Source organism: Glandiceps talaboti, chromosome 6, assembly GCF_964340395.1.
Source record: "Glandiceps talaboti chromosome 6, keGlaTala1.1, whole genome shotgun sequence".
Classification (NCBI taxonomy): domain Eukaryota; kingdom Metazoa; phylum Hemichordata; class Enteropneusta; family Spengelidae; genus Glandiceps; species Glandiceps talaboti.
Genome location: NC_135554.1, coordinates 26,009,691 through 26,023,047, shown reverse-complemented (window position 1 = coordinate 26,023,047; position 13,357 = coordinate 26,009,691). Strand labels below are relative to the sequence as shown.

Sequence of the window (13,357 nt, the reverse complement as noted above, 5' to 3'; positions counted from 1 at the left end):
AAAAAATGTGATTATTCTCAATGATATGCTGATTTAGTTGTGTACGTTTAGGTCTTAATATCAGTTACAGTGGTTCATACATACAAATGTAGTTTAGAATCTGTATGTGTACATGTGGGTTTGCTTTCTATGATCTCTCTCTCCCTCTTTCCATGTATAGTCAAATGGACAAATTCTATCAAAAATCTAGTTAAATTTCCTGCAGTGAAGAGTGAATAGTGCATTCCAGTAATAATCCATCACACACTGATTGGTAGTTGTGATTGCTTATATTATTCAGACATACAATATTTACTACATGCTCTACCTCAAATCTGAAAGTATATCATGGGAGGAAGCATCATCACATTTATAGCAATACTCCAATAGCGTTGATGTACTACTGTTGGTGGTAAGAATGAAATGTTGTGCTTGAAAGGTCCATATGACTATATAGTGCAGAGAGGAGAAAGGGAGGGAGGGAGGGAAGGCCCGCTCGTAGAAAATGAACCCAGACATCTTAGCCCTAAACTATTACAAACAATACTGCATGGATTAGAATTGTACCAGAATGTTAGATTTTACCATTGTAAGAAAGTTATTAAATGACAATATTTGTTTCTTCAATATTCTACATAAATCCCCAAATGGCAATTCCTACCTGTGTTGATGTTGAAAAATTGAATTTAAAATTTTAATAAATACCACAGTTTGTGAAAAAACAGAAAGTTTGAAGTTTTCAAGATACTTACCCAGTCTTTAGATTACTGGCAGTGTTAATAAGAAAAATTAAACCAGACTTTTCACAGATGTGTCCTACAACAATGTTCTACTTGTACGCCAAAGTTCATTAGAATTAACTCATAAGTTTGTTATCTTTCTTCACTATTTCAGCCATTATTTCACTGCCAAAACCTTCGTAAGCTGGGAGCCAGTGATAATGAGTTGTGTGTTCTACCACCGGCCATTGCAAGCCTTGTCAGTTTAGAAGAATTGGATATCAGTAAAAATGGTAAGTGAAATATCTATCATCTGAAGATTTAGACGTACATGTAGTGATGATGTCATGAAACATTGTAGTCATATATAGTGATGTCATGAAACATTGTAGTCATATATAGTGATGTCATGAAATGTTATAGTCATATATGGTGATGTCATGGCAAATTGTAGGTATATATGATGACGTCATGACAAGTTGTAGACATGTATGATGATGTCTTGACAAATTATAGACCCAGAGATGATGTCATGACATGTGATGGCATGGTAAGTTATAAAGATAAATAAGGATGTCATGTGAAATTGTATACTAAATGGTGATGTCATAGTAAGTTGTAGACATAAATGATGATGTCATCCATCTTGTTTTGACAGTGGATAATGCAGATTAGCTATACAGGTGTAAATCTTTCCCCAGATGTAAAATGTATCATGTCTGAGAAATCCCAACTCAACACTAGGGATCTCGTACTTTTAACCTCAAAGGTTTTCCAAATACTTTCTTGCTTCTGTGTGAAATTATTCACTTCATTTGTTTGGTCCCGTTTTCATTCCAAGAGACGACATAACATGAACCATTAACTCTGTTTCTATCAATCCACAAATATTAAACTAAAGTAGAATCATTGTTGTGTCAATGGTGATGTCCAGGTGAGGTGATGATTAACACAATGAGTTTCATTTGACAGTGGAATTTTGTCTAGATATCAAAGGGAGATTCAACTACAGATTTCTCTTTAGCTCTGTGTCACCTATATAAAGTAAAATAATAAAACCCACTTCAAAAAAAAAAAAGTAAATCATTGTATATTTCCTAAATTCTTATGTTGACATTTCCTTTAAATCTGGGCAATGTCATGAAGATGGATGGATGAGACAGAAAGAATTAAATATTTGTGGCTGCCAGCACAAGATTTGTGCAGAGTTATATGGTATTGGTAATACCACAACCGTAAATAAAATGATAAGGATGAAGAAAGTAGACTGAAAGACATATAGTGTAGTGAGAGATGTAACTGTTCTTGTCAGCCATACATCAGTAGAATTGACTTAACATTTACAGCATGCATCATGAAATATCATCATCTGCCAGAAGAGATACTTTGTATCAAACTACTAATAAGAGATACTTTGTATCAAACTACTAATAAGAGATTCTTTATTGCCATCTTATAAACTAGTTGGCTGAATTAATCAGAAAAAATTCCAGTTTTACTGGAAAACTTTCATCAAAAACATTAAATGCTTTTCACCTGAGGGTGTATGTCCAGGGGTGTCTTTGGTAATAATGTACATGTACATCTACTTGTAGGTTAGAATCAGCAGTAGCACTATGTTATGGATGTAATTAATGATATAGAATACCTAATACAGTAAACAGAGAGATAAAGACTTACTGGATTTAAATCAAAGATATCCCTTAAACCTATATAATCATTCTCAATTTATCCAAAGGAAGAAACACATCTTGACATTGAATATCTGGGTCATCATGCAGGGGTATCATGTGTCCACATGTATGTGTATGTGTATGTGTCTGTGGGGGTATGTGTAATATTATATATGTGGGTATGTGTATGTGTGGCATACCAGTACATGTATATGTATGTGTGGGGTATGTGTATGGGTGTGTGTCTATCTGTATATGGGGTATGTATAAGTATTACCTGTTATGAATGTATGGGTTCGTATGCAGGGTTGCTCACGTCTGTGTCAAGATGTATGTACCCGTTTAAGTAAGTCTGAATTTGTAATGGGCATACAATAGTTATATATATGTTTGATTTGAACACATCAAACATAGAGTAGAGAGGTATTATGGAAGTTTGTTTTTACTTTATTTATCAATTTTTTCACCAAAGTTCCCTCACCTTCATTTAATGGCCTCCACATATGACACAATCAAGCATGTTATTATTAGTGCATATAGGCATCAAAATGCCATCACAGTCTTTCATTATTTATTGTGTACGGACTTCTAGTGCTATATTTTGTAACACAAAATTGGCACTCAATATATTGAAAAAGGTAGGGGTCTGCTTTGAAAGTCTATTTAGAATTAATTGAAACCATGCATCTCTTTCTTGTTGTCCTCACGTGAACTCTTTTGCAGAAACCGTGTGGGTCTCATAAAGTCACTTCACAACACATCAAAATCCATGGCAACAAAGTTATAGCAATACACACATGTAATTTTACCGTTCTTTATTATTGTGTAGTCAGTTCATTCTTGTTTATGACACTTTCCTGCATCGTACATCTAAATGGAAACGCTGACTCTGAGTATTAAATCTCTGGCTGCTCTTCTAAGCTGCTTGCTGAAAATGTCTCTTATAATAGTTCATCATCATATTATGGGAGGATATTGAAGGTTCTCGTACCAAGAAAGGATTAAATTTTGTAATCTGTATCGAGAAAAAAACATAAACATAGACAGTCAGTCTGATAGCAGCTGATGAATTATCATCTTAAAAAAAAGATCTAGTCAGACTTTTAAAAGTTTTACTTTATAAGACTGTAAGGAAAGATCTAAGTTGTCTATGGCACTGAACTGTGACTGCGATAGCTTTCAGCAACCTCAGCTTGTTGATCCATTCAAATTGATTAAAGTTAGCCACACCCCAATATTTAAAGTTACATAATTACTTGCACATTATATGTAAATGATGTCACTTCATGATGGTTACACTTGTTCATTTACATAATGACTTCATTATATTTGAATGACCAAATAATCTGATGTATGTAATCACTCCCCATTGTGACAAATCAGCTTATGGGCATATTTTCAAATCACACTATCAACTTCATATATGGTTCTATACAAGCTGAGCATTACAAGAGCTATCAGAGTTACAGATCAGTGTCATAGACAGGCTACGAGAGATCAGTCCATTTTGTAACAATAACAACATTAACTACATGACTTTATCTAAAGGTAATAAGCACTTAGGAGTCATGAGTATTCAGTGTGCATCTAATAGATATGTATGTCTGCTAACTCCCATGATGCAATAGTGGATCAGTGTAAGAACAATTAGATGTTTCAATTTGGTGTTTCCTGGCAATCATACAAAATTTATGTCATGTGTAACATGGCTTTCCATAACCCAAATTTTATGAAAATATCTATATTTGCTGGAATTGCATTACTGTTTAAAATCCAATATCAAGTTATGATTAAAATCTTGGTCTTGATAACAGTTGTCTTCAGAGTTTTAGAAAACAGTGATCGTGAATAAACCAATGATTCTATTAAATCCCTTATGACTTAACTGATACATATACAGCAGTCGTAGTAATCCAAAACTTTGTTATTCAAACAGTGGGTTTAAAAGTTGTACTAGCTATAACTGGACTATTTTTTGAAATTTTTAAGTTAGATATAATGACTTATTCAAAATATTGTACACCCTGAATGCTATTGAGTCATCTGTGGGTAAACATAACTGTACACATAATATGGTACAATAAATCCTATCAAAATGATTTTAGGTCCATACCCTAAAATCAGTCCCCAAATGTGCTTATGATTTCAACCTGTCAATGTACTATTTATGATACAATAGACTAAAATTATAATGTATATAAAGCTCTAATTATTGGTATTTCAACAATTTTTCATTAAATATATTGTTGGTTGTCAGATAAAAAAAATAATATTCTATTTACAGATAGTGCAGCTTTAATAGATTTTTTGAAGAACTTTAATGCCATTGACTTTTATAGCCTTACAATGTGTGATTTTAATTTTGGTGTGTTACATTTCTAATTATTTCCATGTACTGATATGTAATATTTTTTTCTGGAATAAATTTTGTGAAGTGTGCCAAAACAGTTTTTCTTGTTTGCTAAAACAAGTTAAGTTATGGAATTGGATTAGTGATTTAGAATATTTGTGAATTGTTAGTTTTATTTTATTGGTAAACTGTTTTGATTTATTCGTCATGTGTTTAATCATTATTTGTTTTTTCCCCCCAGGTATTGTGGAACTGCCAGACAATATCAAATGCTGTAAAAACTTGAACATGGTGGAACTTAGTGTGAATCCTATAGGAAAGTAAGTGCTTGGTTTTTAATTTAAAAATTTTGTAAAATGGTCTGAATTAATAAAGTTACTTACATTAACTTTGTTAATTCGGAGTCGGATAATTGTTAAGAGAGATGCCAAATTTTTCTTCAATTTTCTGGCTATGTAGTAATGTTTTATTTATGATAGGAACCCATAGTTGGAAATATTCATTTTCAAATATGAATATAAATAGATAAAGTGGACACCATAGTATGAATGAGAACAACTTTATAGGCTTGCATACAAGTTTGAGTCTCATCCATGTGTCGTGCAAGTTTGATTTCACTGAAGGAACCCCTTAAGTCTTTTGACAAGAAGCTTTCAAAGAGGGAAACTAGAATTTGCATTATATATGCGTGATGTCTTTGTTGGTCGATAAACAGGAGACATAGGTAGTTTTTGTCCACACATAATGATTAGCCAAGAAGAGAACTAAATGTGAAACATTTCCTACATGTACCGTTAATGTACACTAATGGATATACTTTAAATGGAATAATTAATTCTCCAACGACTACAGACCTGAATAGACTATAGTCAAGTGCAGTCAATGAGCTAAGGAAATGAGAACTCGGTAAACTTTGTACAGGGGTATAAACTACCTTTATAAATGACAACAATAGTATAATTGATGTGGGCCAGCGTGTATTAATGTGGATAACAAGTTCTATGTGTTTATATTGAACTTCTAGGATGCTGAGTGTTCACATCTTTGATGCCAAGTGTTCACGTCTTTGTCATTTTACCATAATGTGTTAATGCTGAGTATCATGCAATGTTCAAAAGAAATAATTCTCACATGGTTGCACATAACAACCACTTTAGGAGAGAAAGGGAAGTGGATATCTAAAGGAATATCCCTTCATCTATGATTTTTACAATGAATGAGAAAAATATGTATTGCTTAAACACGTTTAACTCAGTTTGAACCAGTTTAGGTCAGCTTGAACCAGTTTAAATCAGTTTGAACCAGTGAAAATGTTTTGTAATTTGAAGAACAATTTGACATATGTCAGTCATTTTGATCCAGTATGAACCAGTTTTGAGCCAGTGAAAATGTTTTATATTTGAAGAGGAATTTTGAATTGTTTTGTACCAGTTTTAACCTGTTGTCCAGTTCAAATTTTTAGTATTTGGAATAAATGAAATTCAGTGCAAAACAAAAGTAAAATGTCAAAAAACATAAAGTTACAGACTTTGTGCCCTTAAAATGCAGTGGAAGTATGTTGATAGTGCTAGTTGTAGTAACTGATGTAGTAAAGTCGACACAATTCAGTGAAAGCTCATCCAATTGACAAGAATTGTTTCAGTCATAGATAGCAGTATTTGAGTGACACAAGATACAAAGTAAAATCTGACAACTCGTGATGAAGTTGACGTTGTTCTTTCTCCTGGGCACATTCTTGTAATCTTTAAAATTTATCACTTGTATCAGTGCATCATCATAATTGAGTTTCTGGCTTCAATTTCACTTCGATTTGCATCAGATTATCTCCGTCATCAAAATAGCAAAATTTTGATCAAATTTTGTGAAATTAGACTCAAAATTGAAAAGAGTAATGGTGGAGAGGTATGTTGATTGTATAGTTGACTTTTATACAAAGTCAAGTATTTTATGAACCAGGTTTTTAGTGAGTAAGTGATGGCCTAGCTACTCAAAAAAGTACGTCAATTAAACTCAGTTGTGGGCTGAATGCCAATTTCAGCACTAATATTAGCTTTTGATTTTACTGCTGTAGTTTTTTTATGACCATTGCATTCTCTGGCAATATCACCACTAAATGAGCGAGTTTTATGTCAAGCCTAACAAAAACTGATGAATATTTCATGACGGGGAGGATGTGAGACTTTGCAGACGACAAGCATTATTTGGCTATCCAGGCTATAGGCTTCATTAATCATGAAATTCAGCCGTATAAAATTTGATGTGCAGTGGCTGTAGCTATGATCTGTTATCACTGCTCACCTAGAATCTTTTGTTGCACAGTTTGTGGTGAGAAAGTCTGCCTGAAGGACATTTTCTGAACGATTACCCTTTGCATATAATCGGTAGGAAATCTAGCATAACAACAGGAGATGATATCAAAATAAAGAATGCTAACAAGAAATAGAAAAGTGTGCAGATGTTTCCCTAAACCAGTTTGCATGGATTAATAAGAAATGAACGAAAAGTGTTATTCTTCATGCATCAATGTCATTATGAGTATGAATGTAATACTGCTAAAATCCAAACATTATCCCAAGTGGGAGTAAAAATGAAAAAAAAATAAAATAAAAAAATAAAAGTTCATCATTTTTTCAATTCCTTTTTTATCCATGTTCATGTTGAACAGAAGCAATACCAGATGCAGGTCAAAGTCAAGGCCAAATGTCAAGGTCAAGGTCAAAATATGATTTGTTGATATCTTTGATAACATGAACTTCAGTATATCTGGACATAGTTTCATATTTTTTCCCTTTTTGTGTTACTTGTTTCTAATCTGAGTGTAATCCTTACAACTCGGCGATAAACTCATATTATCAAAGTCTTGTAGACACTAATTTTAGTGTATAAGAAATCGCCCACTATGCAGTAACAAGGTTATTAGAATGCAATGTTTTGTCCTCAGGTTCAATTTTAGATGGTGTATAGGGATTTAATTCAGTTATAACATTGTAAATGCAAAGTACCAATTCCTTGATCAGTAATGTTCAACTATCAAGGCCAAATATAAATACTGAGTATTAGGCCAAGTAATGTCAGTGTTTTTTCCATCCCTTGATTATTTTTAAACTTTAATTTTGATGTCAACTAACACACTATTATTTAATCTATGATTGCTGTCTAAAATTGAGTCAAGGGGAACCAGAAAGTTATAAAAAACAGAAATTTTGTCAAAATTATTTTGGTCATAAGGAAGTAATTTGCACTGAAAGATTCAAGTATGGAATCCATACACAGATGATGTCTTTCAGTAGTACAGCAGGGATTCCAGACTGAAGGAGTTTTGTAAAGATGTTTGCTTTTGAAGAGTATGTATGTTTTATTGTTGTATAAGATTACCTGGATCTAGAAAACTAATGTAGATCACGTTATTTCATACCAATGTAATTTTGATACTCTCTTCAATATTACCCTCAAACATTAATCATGCCAGTCACGTTTTGTGCTGTGCTTACAAAAATCATCAAGAATCAAAGCAAACAGAAAATGCTGTTTTCAGCAGAATTTTAGTCCCTTGAAAAGAGAGTGTAGTCTCACAGCATTCTGAAGTGCTTTGTTGATATGAAAGATTGTGTATTCTGTACAATGGGGGGGGGGGGGGGGGGGGGGGAGAATACAAATACAGAGAAAAATATGTCCTTATAAACAAAGGGAAGAAAACTGAAGAATGCAAACTTCGCATACGTACCTGTTTTAAGTTTTGCATGATTTAATGGAGAGTAGATGTTTCTTTTGTGCATACTACTACATGTATCTGAAGCTATCCAGCCAAACCTTCAATAAATGTCTGGGCTAAATTTGAAGTGTCTAAATCAAAGAGCAGTCACAAAGGTTTCAACCACATCAGGTTGTTGGGTTTTGTGTGTGGGTTGTTGTTGTTGTTGTTGTTGTTGTTGTTGTTGTTGTTGTTGTTGTTGTTGTTGTTGTTGTTGTTGTTGTTGTTGTTGTTGTTGTTGTTGTTGTCGTCGTCGTCGTCGTCGTCGTTGTTGTTGTTGTTGTTGTTTGGGATCCCAAAGGGAAGAAAATCAGTGAAAAATGCATCCTTAGGAACTTTCCCTATATGTTCAAATATCCATAGCGTTTTGTGTTATTTGATATTTCTAAATTGAAGTCCCATCATGAAGGTGTCAAAATACTTGGGGGTTTTGGGGGGTACAAAGGGAAATGGAAAATGAGTGAAAAATACAGAGTTTCATACATGTTCATGTTTGGCAAGATTTGATGTTTCTAAATCAAAGTCTAGTCACGAAGGTGTCAACTACATTGTCAACATTCATCATATGTTATAGGTAACAATTTATTTCGAGTAGAAAATACACAATAGGAAATGTCAGAGAGTTAAAGGACCGACCTTTCATCAGTTACTTTGCACGCAGTCATATCATTACCATATTGTCACACGGTGTGTCAGCAATGTCTAAATGAAAATCACCCCTTAAATATACCAATCAATTTCTCTGATCTCATTGCAATGTTATATACTTTGTCGTTTTCTATTACTTATCAACATTTTTTGATCAAAATTGTTGTGGAATGACAACAGTGCAAAATAGCATGAGGTGAGTCGTGTGAACAAGGAGATATGGCATATTGGAAGTGTATTGTGAAATGGACAATAAAAATTGAAACTGTACAACATATTGTAACAGTATCATGAAATGTGTTCAACAAAAAAATTAAATTTGCTGGAGGCTGAGTAGATTCCAGAATTTTCAACTGAATTTCGCACCTAAATATGTTTCCTTTTAAAATCGGGGTTAAAAGGTCGCTGACATGAAGATAAGATTGTAGATTTCATTAGATTTACAGACAAAGCATATGGTGGAATTATAGCCGGTGTAGAACGCAAATCACGATAATAGTCAACTTCAAATAGTGCCGACAGAGTGGTCGGCTGTAAGCTTGGGATAAACAATACCGAAGTGCGGACGGTTCATAGAATAATATGGTACGGTTAAGAGAAAAGCCAGAGCGGTAAATTGAAAGTATACTCATAGTCCAATCACCAACGTGTCAATCAAACCACAAAGAAATATTGAAAATGGAAATATGGTATTTGGAAATATGAATACTGATTTCGACATTAAAAAGTAATTTTTGTATTGGCTGGTTTGGAATTGAATTCACGGATTTTCACCATTTTAATTTAGTAACCATCTGCTTCCTGTTATGCTAATTTATGTGTCTGAATTACTGTGTCCAAAAATCAACCTTTTCCAATTTTCCTTGTTCATTTGAATCATGTTCAATTTCATCGAAGCAACTTTTTAAAAAAAATGATTACCTTATGCTGGAAGTTTTATAAGACCAGAGCTTTGTCGTTCCTCGGTAGTAAAACATTCTAATGCCACAGTAGTTGTCAGAATGGTTGGTAGTATTTCTATTCTTTGTGGTGTTTTGTATTGCATTGCATATGTTACTCTTCTCACTATTGTGCCAGCACATGGTCATTTTGCACTGTACGGCGTCTACTATGGATATTCGTTTTGTGAAATTAATTTCACCGTCAATCTTTAATTTCAACGTGCAGAACACAAAATGGAATGAATACAAACATGGTCACAGCAGTGAATATTTTCTGGTTCTAAAATTGTTACCATGGAAATAACAGTGGCCGCTTGGTAAGAGATAAAATGTTATTATAAAAAAGAACTTAGCATTTTACTGTCAAATTTTGGTTAATTTCTGACGGTGAAAGTGTTGTGTGCTCAATTCTTTATGGCTTTCACATATCTTTTTAAAAGGAAATATCTTTTATTATGTTCATGCTAAAAATGAAAGTGTGAATTTTAGTAGATGGCACAACACTTCCACTGAGAGAGTAACAGTAAAATAAAAAAAAAAATGATTTGTAAATGGCAGCTTTTAAACCATGTACGATATGATATATAAATAGCAGTTTTAGCACATTAGAAGTAAATTTTTATCAACTTATCAACATCTCAGTAGTAAATACAAAAGCTGTTATCATTGAAGGAGTGAAAGTTTTCCATCAAAACTTGTTGGTTAGAAGTGCAAAAATGAAGTTCAGCAATCGCATTGATGCCAAACTCCCTCTCCCCTAAATGAACGAAGTTCGCATATTGAGCTTGTGTGACATTGTACGGTTCAGTTCGTCCCTTAGGTCACATTTAGATGCAAATACACAAGATATTTGGTAGGTGAAGTTCCTAAAAGGGAAACAAATCTATGCAAAAAGTGTGCTCTGACAAGTTCAAGATTGATCCCTTCTCACTTTATAGAAATTTATAGGAAATGTTAATCTTCTTGAAATTGTATGTTGCACTTGAACTTTGACCTTGACAGCCTCAGATGTAGGAGTGACGCAAATTGTGACCGACAAGTATACAAAATGTTACATACAAAAGACAAATTTCTGACTGAAAATCATCAATTTGGACTGTCTGTATTTATATAATTGAATTTCACAGCAAGTGATGCTGCGTGTGATAAATTTACAGAAAAAATGGTGGAATTAAGAATTAATGTGGCAAACAGAAATAGCAGTGAGATGAGACCTTTGTTTAGCAATTGACCCAAGTGAGCACACTTGTTAAATTGTATTGTAGGGTATAATTAACCCTTTGAAGGCTAAAATTGGCTGCCGTTGCTTCTTTCTTGACCTTTGTTGCTGAGAAAAGTCACCCTTTTGGAAGTCCGTTTTCCTGGTTGTGCTTACTATAGCAGTTAATGAAAGAAGCTATTAGAACTGAAAATATTTCAACTGGAAGGACAATACTCCAGGGAAACATACAAGAGTAATCGACAATTTGATTACAATTATTGGAAATAAATGACTGTATTTTGTAGTTTTTGTACCAAAAGATTCATGTGCAGTGTAGCTTTCATGATTCAATGTTGTGGAATGGTTGTATAGCATTATTCTGTTATCAAACGATATGGTTAGTGGCGTTGTTGTATGGTGTTATTCTGTTATAAAAAGGCAAATTGTTAGCATATACATGTAGCGGCAGTGTTGTATGGTGTTATGTTATGAAACAACATGTTGTTTGTAGGGTAATGTATGGCGTGATGATGTTCTGAAATGACACACTGTTAGCGGGTGTTTTTTAAAGGTATTTTTACAATATAAAACAATAGATTGTTAGAGGGGTAATGTATGGCGTGATTACATTCTGATATAACACATTGTTAGCGGGTGTGCTTTAAGGTATTTTTACAATATAAAACAATAGATTGTTAGAGGGGTAATGTATGGCGTGATTACATTCTGATATAACACATTGTTAGCGGGTGTGCTTTAAGGTATTTTTACAATATAAAACAATAGATTGTTAGCGGGGTAATGTATGGTGGGTGTGATTACGTTCTTTTCTACAATTTTTCCAAATGAAAAAAAAAGGGCACAAGATTTTGAGCTTTGTCATGATGGCTATAAAGTTGCTATGCTTGTACTTAAACTCTAAATGTCATCAATACACAAATAGGTCAAATATTATGAGGAAATTTGATGATTATTAAAAAATTGAAGTGTGTGAGAGTAAAATGTATTTAAACATTGACAGTGAAAGAGGAAACACATAAAAGATTAATAAAATGCAATGTCATTATTAAGGAAATTTGATGCTTTTTAACGGGCGTCATTGTCAAACCCTAACTACTTGATAGTATTAAAAGTCAAAGTCAATATTGAAATAAAAGATATCAATAGCAAACTAGGATGATGTCCATTGCTTTGCTAAAACACATAATGATGTCATTACATGTCAGTTGCAATAACATAAATAGTCTTGGTTACCCAGACTCTTGCTGCACGCTGGGGGCTCTGCCTACGAGACCTCACCAAACAAGAGTCTGGAAAACCACGCTCCAACTACCCTGCACCAGAAGTCACACAGTACATTTCTTCCAAGCATAAAAAATGGGCTTACGAGGCCTTTTGTAATTAATATATATCGGTCGCTTGAGAAGTGTTAATCTGTAGCGAAGGTACCAAAATCGTTCAGCCTGCAATGTTGGACATGAAGTACTCCCATGATACATTGCTCCAGCAGCTACTTCCTGCGCGGGCGAGTTGAAATTTCATTTTCCCATACTCTCGTTTGGGGAGGTCTTGTAGGCAGAGCCCCCAGAGGTGAGAGTCTGGGTAACCGAGACTAGAGCATAAATTGATGATGTCGTTGCACTGCAACAACACATAATGATGATGTCATTGTGTTGCCACAGCACATAGTGATGATGCCATTACATCACAGCAACACAAAATGATGATGTCATATAGAAGTTGCAACCACATAAAGTGATGTCATTATATCATATCAACACAAAATGATGAGGTCATTGTGTTGCAACAACACATAATGATGATGTCACTATATGGAAGTTGCCACCACGTAAAATGATGATGTCAGAGCAAAACAGCATTCTAAATTTTACTTCTGATCGGAGTAGGCTCAATGGAATCTGTAGGAGTTGACTCCCAAAAACTTTCCAGTGCTGTGGACATTTTAGTTACAGAACTTTGTCAAACAAAGGAATTACAAGATAACAACATGATGACCTAAATTGTATGGCTATAAATAGGTCAAGTCTAAGTAAAAGTGAAATGACAAATGAAAGGTCTTCTTTATTTGTACATT

General features: G+C 33.8%; 1 protein-coding gene across 1 annotated transcript in view; it reads left to right on the top strand.

Annotated features, from left to right (window-relative positions):
* LOC144437030 (uncharacterized) overlaps positions 1-13,357 on the top strand; it is a 54,940-nt gene that overhangs the window by 16,272 nt on the left and 25,311 nt on the right. The window contains exons 3-4 of the mRNA XM_078125897.1: positions 874-991; positions 4,963-5,041. Coding sequence (XP_077982023.1) covers positions 874-991; positions 4,963-5,041 — 197 coding nt within the window. The remainder of the gene's footprint in view (positions 1-873; positions 992-4,962; positions 5,042-13,357) is intronic.